Source organism: Pieris rapae, chromosome 10 (genome assembly GCF_905147795.1).
Source record: "Pieris rapae chromosome 10, ilPieRapa1.1, whole genome shotgun sequence".
Taxonomy (NCBI): domain Eukaryota; kingdom Metazoa; phylum Arthropoda; class Insecta; order Lepidoptera; family Pieridae; genus Pieris; species Pieris rapae.
The window spans coordinates 1,267,147-1,281,130 of record NC_059518.1 but is presented as its reverse complement, the minus strand read 5'-3'; the positions used below and the strand labels follow the sequence as shown (position 1 = coordinate 1,281,130).

The 13,984-nt window shown below is 32.8% G+C and overlaps 1 protein-coding gene across 1 annotated transcript in view; it reads left to right on the top strand.

The window, feature by feature from the left end:
- LOC110998034 overlaps positions 1-13,984 on the top strand; it is a 96,565-nt gene that overhangs the window by 73,288 nt on the left and 9,293 nt on the right. Inside the window, exons 16-23 of the mRNA XM_022266455.2 lie at positions 1,262-1,385; positions 3,660-3,771; positions 4,326-4,604; positions 7,042-7,213; positions 7,695-7,813; positions 9,788-10,048; positions 11,346-11,516; positions 12,741-12,929. Of these exons, the coding sequence (XP_022122147.2) occupies positions 1,262-1,385; positions 3,660-3,771; positions 4,326-4,604; positions 7,042-7,213; positions 7,695-7,813; positions 9,788-10,048; positions 11,346-11,516; positions 12,741-12,929 (1,427 nt within the window). The remainder of the gene's footprint in view (positions 1-1,261; positions 1,386-3,659; positions 3,772-4,325; positions 4,605-7,041; positions 7,214-7,694; positions 7,814-9,787; positions 10,049-11,345; positions 11,517-12,740; positions 12,930-13,984) is intronic.

Sequence of the window (13,984 nt, the reverse complement as noted above, 5' to 3'; positions counted from 1 at the left end):
TTTGTAGTGTGTATTGTTACATAACAAAACCAACAATGATTTGAATATGTTTTCACAGCTATTGTCCCAATTTTCATTCACCTACGTGTTTGCGTATTGTTCCCATAGTAACGTTAGTGCCATTATCTCCATTCACCGTCTTGCTGATAGAGATGAAACAGTCGGTTTTCGTTTATTAATTAATTAATTGTAAGTCACAGCCACATAGCGATGGTGCACGGCAAAAATTCCCTGTAATAACGGTCAGTAGTGGAACGACGGACGCAGAGGTGATAGTAGAATTTCGTTTTCTGTCTGGGCGACGGATTAAAATGCAATTAGAACTATCAGTGTAAAGAGTATCGCACGTACTTAAGGATCCAGCATTCACAGGTTTTAGATCGGAATATGCTCCATCAATGACGAGCTTGAAGCTGCAATCAGCGAGAAAGCTGCCGATCTAGTTACATAATTTTAGACTTAGAGCAAAAAGAAAGGTGTGTAAAACAAAAGTGCATAACATGCATAGAAGAGCCACCATGTTCTGATATTTTTTTTTCAAATCGTTTATTTGCTAGAATAGTCTTACAATTAGTAAGTAGTAATTAAAATGTCATCTTATATTTTATTTATTTAATCTATTGAGTAACAAGACTAGTTATTAAATCTTACATTTAGAAAAATACATTTAGAAAAATGACAGCGCAGAGTTAGTTAGACACCAATATTTGTAATAATTCTTATCTAAAAATACAACGATTTAAACGTTAAGCTTCTTTTTCTTGTATTTAATAACATCTGAATTTCAAACTTTTGATCTAGGTACTCGCCCACGCTATAAAAGCACCTTGCCTTTAAGAACCCAATCACCTTCCAATCACCAATCACCTTGTACAACAAGTATTACTAACAAAATTGAATATAATTTATTTTTATACGTGGTCGCAGCCAACCGGTTTAATTAGGCGTTCAATTAACAGACCAGCTTTTTAACTATACAGTGCCGTTTAACTAGTGGCCTGAATGATAATATAGATAATTTTATAAATAGTTCTCATTCATTTTTATCCCTACAAATATTGAAGGCATATCCCGCCGTGTGTATCTTTTGTTTTTTATACAGTTTCCATACGAGCAAAAGCCGCACATGTAACATTCATATCAGAGTTTTGTCAATTTTCACCCTACAGAAATCATACGCCATTTCACTGTGAACAAACATGTATATTTATTCTGTTATGTTTGCATTTGGTCTGTGTTCCCATTACGTGTATATTTGCAGGTCACTCGGGCAGGATTCTCTGTATGTGCGTGACTCGTGAATCTCAATATTTGCTAACCGGTTCCGAAGATACAAGTGTCATTGTTTGGGATCTTCACACACTTGCTGTTAAGACAAAGATATTGTAAGTTAATACATTTTAAGGCTTTAATCCTGACTTAGTTAACTCAAATAAGGAGCTGAGTGAAACTTCTTTAGGCGTATGTGGGTTATATTTTTACGGAACGTCACAGCGTTTTTGTCGAAGAAAAGGGAAAGAGCGATTTAGAGAGAGTGAGAAAGGATGCTCGTTTTTTTGTCGCTATAGATTGATATATGTATTCGTTTAGTAGTTACATATTAAAAAAAGTATGTAATGTGAATATAAATAAATACATGGATAAATCATATACCAGAACATGATCATGTACGGAGGCCTTTACATAAGTAATAATTAATTTACAAAGAAGATTCACTTCCGGCATATGTACTTTGTACGCACGCACTTTTTTATTGAATGTAGTGTATCTTTTAGAAATAGAGCATAAATTAGTGATGATGCTAATCTACGAATATTTTTTTTTAAATACAACAAACAAACAGGAAAACAGGAATCGGACAGGAGGTTTATTTCATGGATGTCGATACCGCCGCCCATTTACACTCGCTCGTAGTAAGCTCGTGTGTGCGTTGTTGGCCTTTTAAGAATTGGAACTTCAGTCCTCAGCTGATTCCACAAAGTAGTGGTTACGTAAAAATCTGCCTCAAAAGCGCTAAGTTGTGAAACGACGGACGTCAAGGTGATACCGGAAAAACCTCCAGATTCATCTAGAATTGTTACTATTAATACTAATAAATAAAGGGTCCCTTAGATTTTTTTTTATAGAACAGGGGACAAACAGGCAGGAGGCTCGCCTGATGTTAAGTGATACCGCCGCCCATGGACACTGTCAATGCCAGGGGGCTCGCGAGTGCATTGCCGGCCTTTTACGAATTGGTAATTTTTAGATATAAAAAGGATGCTGCTTATTACGTTAAGCGTGTGATATTAAACTCTGACGTGGTGTGTTTGAACAGGGCTTAAGCCCCGGCTGTGTTTAAACACAAATACAATAAGAATTTGACCTCTGTATGTTCATATTTTAGATAGATAGCTTGTTTACATTCATGTGAAGTCAAATCAAGTTAATCAATATATGACTCGAACACAAACAAATAAATAACAACTTGTCATCGAGAAATGAAACGTTCAGTGTTTAGTACACTACGTTCCATTTCACGTTGACAATTCAAGATAAGAATACAGAAATAAGAAAGAAAACAAAACATATTGATTCATTATCACATTGCAAAAATCTTAAGTGGAAAAAGGTGAACTATAGGCGTGAACAATGGAAGATAGACAGGGTAAAAAGATAGAAAGGGCTATGGAAAAGAGAAAGAGATCGCCCTCTTGGATGAGGAGCTTAAAAAAGTTGGTGGGGAAAAATTCTCAAGACAGAGAAAGATAATGAAATACTATAATTTTATTTATAGTAAATTTAAAACCGTGAACTATTGTATAGTAGAACAACTAAATGGTAAATACTACCAAAACTATAGTAAAATCGAAGAAAGGTTTTAATTGAATGTGATCGCACTGTTGATTTTCAATTTACTTTCTTTTGTGTTCTACTGTTTCATATTGAACGCTTTATTGTTACCCTATCTGAAAGCAATTGTTCACGGTTGAACATTTAAAGTTTCCCGATGAAACTTTGTCGCTGGTGAAGCGATACCAGGAGTATTTTATAGAAACTAGCCTTTTCAACGTGCCATCTTGATAAAACGAAAGCTATACTAAGCTTATTACAGAAGCCATTATGGTTGCTAAGATTTTTCTTCGTTGAAAGGTTTCTAATTTGTCAATATGAAATATGAGTTGTTTTATGTCGAATTTGGTGTTCTAATTAATATAAAAATAAAACTAACAGCGTGAAAGGTACATGAGCGAAACTTTTATATTTGTTGTAATTATCTTTTTATTCATTTTCAATTATTTGTACTCTTACAAAATAATTATTAATTCGAAAGGAAATACAACATAATTACATAAGTGGGAGAATTGGGAATTTTTGTTATTTGTTGAGGGTAGCTAATTATTTAAAACTGCCAACCGCCATGATCGACCCAGTGCGTTTTGTTTCTTGGGGTGTACCTATTTTAAATAAATTTTAGTTTTAATACAGAGTGTTTTTGATAGTACCGAAAGCCAAAGCATATTCATCAAAGTGGCGGTCATCATAAATAAGCAATCAAAGACAGTGTGAGTATAAACCCACAACAACAGGGCATCAACAAATGATCTCTTGCACATCACGTTGATAATCAATATCAAAATGCTTAGTGAAGTTGAATAATTAGAAAAATATTTCTCCAGGGAACATATTGCGCCTGTATTGTGCGTGGCCGCCATCGTGAACCGTTCGCTTGTAATCAGCGGAGGGGAAGACTCGGCTGTTATAGTAACGTCTATTGTCGATGGGGCTTTGGTAAGTTAATTGCAATTAATCTAATCTCTCACATCAGCGTCTGACTCTCATTGGGTCGTACGTCCCCAGCTTGGATTTTTGTCTATATGCGCAATTAACATTCAGCCAGAGAAACCAGCATGCCTTAGACCCAAAAAGGTTGACTGCGTGTATCATGTACAGGAGATCGATCTCGTGTCTATTAGATTAACAAATGATCATGAAATAGATTCTGGAATCTGACGCCCAGACTTTAAATGTTTTTATATATCAAAAACATCAATTTAATACATTTGCATATTGATGCAGGGCTAAGTGGCCTAACTAGTAATAGGATTGTAAAAGTGTAGAGTTCGCGATTAGAATTGTTTCTGAATTTTGTCCCAGGTACGGCTTTTACTTATGTGTATAGTTATCGATATTTACAATGCGATACATCTAATAGGTCCGATGCTTTGAAGAAGTATTGAGGTAACAGTTATTTAAAAATATATTAATATACTAACCTAACCTAAACGAACAATAATAATATGTTGTTTACATGTATAATAATTTTAAAAATAACTCTTATTTAGGTAACAAAATTGGACCACCACCGCGGACCTGTGACGTCGGTGAAAGTGATTCAAGATGGCGACATTCTAGTCACTGGATCACAGGATGGCACTATCTGTACGTGGAGTGTTGATAACTTCATACTTCTCAGTACAATATCCGCTGGAGTTCCGATACATATCATGGATGTGACAGATGACAATGTCTTCCTTATCACACTTCAGGGCGAAAATGAATTGCATTTGAGAACTTTTATCACTGGAACGTATTTGCATCCCCTTAAACGGCACAAGGCTAAGGTGAGTGTTTTTTTCGTTTCCAGGATACACATCGCTTGGGGCATTAAAATCGTGCTTTACGATTTTAATGCCCCAAGCGACTGTTTTAATGTTTTCTCTGAACCATATTGATTGTATTGTTCTTAAATTTACTTATCTTACTAATTTTCCCTCTGTTTAGTATCATAGTTTAAATTGGAAAATACTATTTTGTGGAATATCTTCCAAGGTCTTACTAACTTCTCAATAGAAGTGGTGGTCTAGCTAAATTGTTAGCTGTTATAAACAATAAATATGATAGCGTATCAGCTGTCTTTTAAAAATATGTAGGTAGGTTACATCTATCCTTTGTTAAAAGTAATTAGTAATGTTTTTATTATACAATGTATATCTATGCATTGTCTGAATCAAAATATGTCTCACATTAATTTCCTGCTGTTTTTCGTCGTCCTATTCAAGATTACCATCGTAATGTACGGTTTGTAATTATGTTTAAACAGTGAAATAATCGTAAAACCCTTTTGCTGTTCAGTAAAATTATATAAGTTACCTTAATGTACGTTTAGTAGTTTTTTTTTTACTTTTCACTAATGTTTAAATCGTCTAATAGGAAAAAGGTTTAATTAGATATATGTATATAGTATCCTCGTAATAATATGTAATAATAATATTAACCTTTATATATTTTTCCTAAAAAATGTTTTTTTTTTGTTCACCGAGGCAAGGGATATGTAAATAGTGATTACTGATATTTCTTGAATGTTTTTATGTTTTTTTTTATGGCTTTAGTTTGTGCCAACTGGGCACAAGGTATTTCGCAAGTGTCCTTGAAACGTTTATGGGTATCAAGTCGTAATACATAAAGGAAAATTGTCATTTCTGACATATAAATCTTTATAGAAATAGATACCCTAATCACATATATAAAAATGATTTAATGTGAAAAGTGATTGTCAAAAAACCATTCTGTGTTATAACGGCGCGGCGTCTGAAGTTTCAATCAGTCCTGACGTCAACCGAAAAGGGTCACTTACAAAGAAATACTTTTTCTTTATTTCCAATATATTGATATAAAGGAAAATGCTTATTTGGAATTCAGGAGTTAATAGTATAAGGTTAAATTTGTTTGTTGAATTTTAATTGAATTGCTAATCAATCAAATGTTGATAATTCAAGAATTTTTTTGTTGTTGTTTCAATATTGTTTATTATAATTTATAGTTACAAAATAATATATTATAATTATAAAATAAAATGAAAGAACAGAAGTTTAAAAGATTATAAGCGCTAAGAGGCTTACGAAAAACATTAATATGTATTAATTATTGCTAACAAAACCATATATTGTTTGCTTCTCAAGTATTATTATGTAAGCGCCGGTTTTAAATATCGCGTTATTGAACAAATCAACAGTTTTTAAAATTTTCTTCACCTTCATAGTAAAATATAACAATTAAAAATTAATAGAACTATAAAATCAATTTTTCAAAGCAAAGTTTGGTCCCTGTGGCAGTGTACCGTATACACGTATACTAACTAATTATATGTATATTTAAAAATATATAAGGGCATATTTATCTCACACTTCACTCACTCTGCAAAGAATTAATAATAATTGAAAACTATACTGTATATTTTTTTTAGAATGGGAATACATGAATATAGTTTACAAATAAGTTAACTAATTACAACACTACTCTAATGCAGCATTATACCGCAAATAAATTGTAACATAAAAAAGAAATAAATAAAAGTACTCTCTGGCCCATTACGTAGCAAAAAGGAATTTAAGTGATCGTATTATTGGAACACCGAAAAGGATTTATCTTAAATTTCTTCCCGTGGCTCCTGTAATTGGGGATCACCGATGTGTTTTACCTCTTACTTACACATTGGTGGATAAAATAAATTGCCGTCGATTTCTATTAAGTGCCCTAGACCTTTATTACATTTACAGGATCTAGTGATAACTGCTCAATTCCAGTCCATTTTAGCAGTGAGATTTTGATACGTGCGTACGTACAAAGTAGTTTATCATGGTGAAAAAAAAACGCTATTCAAATATAATATAGTCAAAATCTGTATGTAAATTCACAATTTAATTTAATTTTTTTGACGTTTATAAGTGTACTTGTTTACCTGTATGAATAAAGATATTTTTGTTTTGTTTTAAACATACACGAAATATGAATTATTTTGAGGTGCAGAAGGCGGCATGTCATCTTACTATAAAATTGAATAAACAGCTTTTATAATGTCTTCTGACCATTATACTCCTCATATCCCCTTAGAGGGCTGGATCAGTCATGCATTTTAACCATTATTTTATTAACTTATTAATTAGCATTTCGTTGTATTAAGAGTAAAAAATAAGTTAACTTAGAACAATAAAATATCAAATAAAAATACAATTTTAATACAAAACAAATTTAGATTATTATATATCAAAGCGTTTTTAGGTGAAATGTTTTTGCGTCGCCCACGATTCATCACGCGCCGCAGTCGCCTGCACAGATCAACGCATATACGTATACAGTCTTCATAGTGGACATCTCCTGCGCACACTTGCAGCTGCTCATGACATCGCCGCACTTGCCGTTGCTGATCAAGATCATTTTCTTCTTGCTGCTGGTAAGATTTTGTATCTTTTTATGAGAAGTTCGGTATCGTGAAAAAATGGTTTTCAGAAGGTAGGTTAGATTCTAAAAGTAACTTTATAGTAGGGAGGAGTCCATACGTTATATTAAAGGAAGAAGATAAAAATATTTGTTTGAATATTAGTGATATATACAAATTATGTCGCAACCAACTAGCTTTACCCGTTCAATTAACAACCGACATCGAAGCGACTACTCATATTAGGTCGTTAAAACCGATAGTCGTAACATCCGATGATGATGTTATTAAGTACCTAATATACTATTTTACCAGCTGAGACCTTTGATTATGGTCAATAGAACCAGTATGTTATTCAAAATGGTTAGTTTAACGAAATAGCAGGTATTTTATATGACGTGGGAACGTGGAAACAGTTGTATAAATTTAAATTCATAAATAGGTATGCTTGCTTTAATGTTATTTTGAATCAATAATGTGAGGGATGTTTTTTTAGGAGGAAACCGGGTGACTATATATTCGTTCCACACAGAAGATAACTTGACGAACTTCAGGCCTACGAAACAAATGAAGAGACGTCAAACAAAGTCAACGACAAATATATCTATGTTGCAGGTAAAATATTATTTGTATCACAAATTGATTTAAGATCGTTAGGGTATTTCCATGGGCCGAAAATTGAACCTACGACCTCAGAGATGAGAGTCACACCACTAGGCCAACACTGTTCCATACCTAAATCTAATTGTAAAAATATATAATTTGCGCCTTAATGATTAAAATCATTCTAAAACACTTACCGTATGCTCATCAAATCCACTAACGAACTTCACCACAGACATAACGAGCTTTAAGCTCTACAAACAGAGTGTTCTAGAATCTAGACTTCAATGAGGTCAAGTATGTAACACGAAGCCTCTCAATCAGAGTCGAGTTATAGCTATCGAGATGTTACTCGAAACACGTAGAGGCTTTTAACATCTATCTATTCAATCGATTACATCTATACATTGTAATTGATGCGAATTTAATAAAGCATGATATGTACGATAAAGATAATAGAAGTATTGACTTTGACTAACAATGTAAAACGAAAATTAAGATAAATTTGCGCGCCATTGTGTGTGGAATGAATATGCGAACGATTTACGATTGTAATTTGTACCACCTTAACATTTTTGTACCATATTCTTCCAATAAATAAATTATTATTATTACATTGAATGAACTTATGAAATGATTTCTCTAGAGATAGCTTCATAATATACTTCTACTATTTATTTACTTAAAGCTTGCCAACGCTCGGCACTATGATACATTGGTAGAAGAAAAATAAAATAAGGTATTTAATGTGACACATTAAACGCAAACATTTAGAGATAAAAAAAAATGAAAGAAGTAATGGAAATCGATTACAAAATGTGAGGGGATCACTATGGATATCCAGACCTAGCTCATTTAGCAGCTTATTCTTCTGAAAGTAGGGCAAATGGGATGATGGGATGCCTGGAGTATCTTCTTCATTACTTAATTTTTTACGATTATTTTTACTAAAAGTAAAAGTTAGTTTCGTATGTTAGAAACTCTTTTTCAAGATGAATTCGAGATTTTTACTAAAAATAATAACGATTAAAATCAAAAACTTTTTAAATGATTCTAAAAATTTTCAATAAAAACCTATTATTATTAAAACCGGGAGAGACTCTTAGTAGAATAAATAAAGTTGTAAGCTTTTGTTATGTGCGTTCAAAGCTCGAGTTTCATTACAAGCTGAAAATACGAACATCAACTATACAATATCATTACTGTAAATAAATAGTTGTAAATTATAATCTTATTTAATAAAAAGCTGAAAATATAGAATCTATCGCCCTTAAAATTGAGGGTTTTCCGTGAACAGTTTTCCATCAATTCATTTAAAAGTTTTAGCGATATATCACATGTTTTTACATCCATTTTTAGTTCAGTTGCGGCTGACGTTAATCGAATTGATACGAATATGAAACGGTTGAAGTATTTTTACTTTAGAGATTGAATATTTGAAAAATATCATACAAAATATTGAATCCACATTTCAGTTGAATATTCTTTAAGAAACCTATATAACTTGAAAATAACTTTTGTATGTATTACGTTCGTAGTCCCTATTAAATCTTACATTTTATTTGTATAATTCATCTAAATTTATTTATGATAAATGAGAAGAACTATTAATTTAAATTGAATTTTACTTCAAATCAAATTAGCTTTAATTTAAATGAAAAGCTATTAAGATTAATTATACGCCATATTAAAGAATGCGAGTTATAATATTACAAAGCGAGGCAACCTCGGTTAAAAATTATGCTTTACAGAAGTTAAACTCGTTTTGTTGAAACAAATATATCTTTTGTATAACTTTCAATTAGACACACATTTGAATATAGAAAATTCTATGTTTAACGTATAAAAAGTTTTGCATAACTTTTCTTTTGCGAAACAAAAACAGCCTACAAATAATTTTACACTAAGTTACTTTTAGAGTACTGGCAACTGTAATAAAATAATACATTCTGATATCCTCATGCCTAATATTAGATTTTCATTCAGGCGGAACAAAGTGAACTAATACCGATAAGCTGCTTGGAAGTATCAAGAGATGGACAGCTGGCTGCCAGTGGGTGTGCAAGAGGCCTGGTTCGCGTCTGGCAGCTATCCACACACCGGCTCCAAGCAACTCTTAGTGGTCACATAGGCCACATCACATGTGTAACGTTTTCGCCAAATAATCTCCTGGTGCTGAGCGGGTCTGAGGATAGAACTATTGTTGTTTGGCAGTTAGCTGACAATTCACCATCATTGACTTATAAGGTACGTGCCCGCTTGTGACGACGTGAAAATATTGTAGTCTGTGGTGATTTTTTTGGGTTAGTAGGGACGGAAAGCTTGTCCACTTTTAGACGCATAAATCCATGCATCTTACTTTTGTTTTGCGTGTTTTCAATAAAATACAGTAGATTTTTCCAGAGTAAAATTTATATAAATATCTATGTCTATCTATCTAAAATGCATTGTATTGTTTGGTGTTAGTCTATAAATGTTATAAAAACCGTTGTTTCAATTAGTTATGTAATATAAGACTTTATAAAACAAATTTTGGATATGTTTTTCTTCTTATAATTACATGTTCTGTATTTAGTAATAAAGTAAAAAAATATCAATGGAAGAAAAATTCAAAGTGAAAATGAGTCAGAATCTCTTTTAGACAGTAAAAACGATTTTTAGTTAGAGTTTATTGAAGTAACTGACAAACTAATAGGAAAATTGTCTCCAACTAGTTTCCATTCAACTTTCATTACAGCATACCGAAGCGTAAAGCTTCGACGCAAACTTTAAAATTTCTTTCATAATTAACAATTTGAGGTCTTTATAAGACTTTCGAAATGGCCAAGAATAATTCATAACTGAAACTTTTAATTATCCAACCGAAAGTATTGCAAACTTATATATTCTAAAGGCTTTTTCCCCACAACAAAGGCTTTTTGGGTTCGTTAAGTGTTCCTTTGTAGTCTCGAGAGGAAGAATCGCTTCGAAAACTCCTTCAACCAAACCTTTGGACGTTTGTTCAGTTATATTAGGAAAGTTTCGAACCCTATTTCATTATTCAGGCATTTATTTTTAATTTCAAGTCTTGTAGTTCTGATTATTTAAATCTTATAAATTATCCACGGATATAACGGTGTTTTACTTTCATACATTTTTATAACACCGGTGGAATTATAAGTACCAACTTCTTGGCAATAGATGGCGCTAATACGCAACATTTCAGTAGAATTATACTATTCCAAGCGACTTACCACGTTTCATTTAACGCCTTTTATATCGTGAGGAAGGGTTTTAATGTCTTCGTATAGACTGTAAATTCGATAAAATTCTAAAAAAGTTATGTTTGTAACAAATTCCGATATTTATCCATTAAAAATATTGTCCTAAGAAAAATACCTTTTACCATCGACTTGAATAACATATTATATTGAAATATGGTCACGGACCGCCGCATAATATTTCATTTCAAAAAAAAAATAATTATTCTATTGTCCATATTCGTTCTGTTTTTTTTTTGTTTTTTTTTTTGTTTGTGTTGTATATAAATAAAATTTTCTTTTAGGGTCACTCAGCAGCCCTTCAAAGTCTTTTAATGATGTCGGACGGACGGCGTGCGATGTCTGGAGACCGCGCGCGCAATGTTCACGTCTGGTTGGTGGATTCAGGAATAGTTCTGCATTCCACAGCGTGTCCCAGCACAAGTATTGATGTCACTCTTAATATGAAATATGCGGTAAGTGTTTTATTATTGTATATTTTAATTTTCTAGTTTGCTTATCGTAGAGATACCAACTGAAGTGCCATCTGCCGGACTGATTTGTGAATTTTAACCATCCAGGGCCACCCAAACGCATGCAAAAAATACATTAAATCGGTCCAGCCGTTTAAGATGAGTATCGTGACATACAGTAGAATTATATATATATAAAGATGTGATGCATTGTAATTATATTTCAATAAAGTTACAGCATTGGAGTTTTCCATTTACCGAATAATTATGGTTTTTCTATTCTCTTAGAATAATGTCAGAAACAAGCCAATTCTAAATTTGCTTTCGCAATTAAACGTTCCTTTTCTTACCTTTAATGTATAGAAATAATGAATACTGTCGAAAACAATACAGCCTCTTAATGAAAACGCTCCGACAGGTAAAATAGAAATCTTGCATGTTGTATTCTCTTCAAGCTTGCCGTAATTAAATAAATATTACATTCAATTATAATTGCCAATAGCTGTCGTTCTATTATGAAGCTATGTCGTATTGTCCTTATCAAATGAAGATGATATATCTTTAGACAGTTTTTTTATATATCCAAGGTGGCATTTGCACAACATTGCCCGCAAAGGCATATGAGACTCGACATACACCACAATCTCTACTTGCAATACCTACTGAAACGATCTTAGTTCCTACAAAGCTACGTTACAGAGGTTCCGGGGTCGATGTCGAATTCTACCGGGGCAAAAGGATGTTGAATTACTAAACAAATTTCCGCCCTCGCCCTAAGACGTTTACATATTCTAAACCACAGTCTGCTTTCTAAAGTTCATTGCCCGCATACTTTTTTTAGAAATTTGACTATGCCATTTACTCTACTAAAAGCCGAAAACAAATTGAAATTAAAAAAAAACTTACACTCGAACCGGGAATCGAACCCGATATCACTCACCTAGCGGATTTTTAATAAGACCGCTACGCTATTGGGACCTTAAATTTTCAAACCTACAGAGTTTGAGATTTTCATTTTTTATTCATTTTTTCATTTATTCATTTAAGTTGGTACATCTTTCTTTTCATAGTGTAAGATTTGGAAACCCTTTTAAGTAAATATACCTGTGTTAGGGTTCCCAGCTCTTCCATAACAAACTTAATTACTTAAAATAATTTAACCAATTCATTTCCTTTTTATTTTTAGATAATTCAAAACTTGTAGCTATAATAATAATGTTATTCCAGGTCCTGTCCGAAGGCGACAACTCTGTCCGTATATGGGCTCTAGCTGATGGTGATGAAGAGAAGCGATCAGTGTCTCATGCTGAGAGAGTCACGTGTTTTGCTCTGACATCGGATTCGCATCACGTCGTTACTGGCTCTATGGATATGTCTTTAAAAGTATGGCAGTTGGATGGTGGCAAGTTGTCGCAAGTAAGTTATTTTATAGAACAGGGCAAGCTAACAGATTGTTAAGTGATAATGTCAAAAAAAAATAGTGTCTGTCACTCGTGGACACTCTCAATCACAGCAGGCTTGCGAGTGCGTAGCCGGCCGCTTAAGAATTGCTACGCTCTTTTCTTGAAATACCCTAAGTCATATTGGTTCGGAAATACTACAGTGGGGAGCTGGTTCCATATATGGCCTGCTTTAGAAAGCGCTCAATTGTAGAACGATTATATTCATTTTATTTTTTATTTTCAAATCATTATTCATCTTTACAATTATTACTAATTTGATAGAACGACACATTGATATCACCAACTATCCTAATTAAAAATCGTTAAACAAATAATTAATGTATTTTATTAATTATGTTTAAATACTTATTCTTATAACTAACACTACAGCATGCTACTCTTGTGAACTCAGCCCGTGTACAAACAGATATGTAAGCGTATTATATAAAAATTTTCGTATTTTATACGACAGATTTTTACGACCTTCATATTTAAAGCAGAAACGGAACAAATCACAGTGCCATAAGAAATCTCCATAAAATTTTTATTGATTGTAAATACGACTTCACTGATTAAACTCTCAACGCGCAATAAAAGGGGCTTCCTGTGTTGCTATCATAAAAAGCCTTATTTATGGGAAGTTAAATATTTGATGGTTAATTTTGTTTAGATAATAACTGTATTTGCTTTACCATTTTTACTATTATGTTTTACCTTTGTATCAAATATTTTCAAAACAAAAATAAATTAAACCTTGTATAAATTAACTATGTTTCGTATTACTTTTTTAATGATCCAAACACTTCAAAAGACACGTCTTTCTCAGCTCTCGTAAATCAAAAGAGAAAAGGCAAACAGGGATTGACATACCAGACTGCAGTAAATGTCCTTCCATCTTCTAGCACAACTGTCGCGAAATGACCTTTCTGACCAAAGAATGAGGCAATCATCTTTTTTCCTTGCCTTCTTCCTTTCTTTACCTTAGTTGGCCGATCCTCGAAATGAAACACCCATTGAGCTGATTGTCTT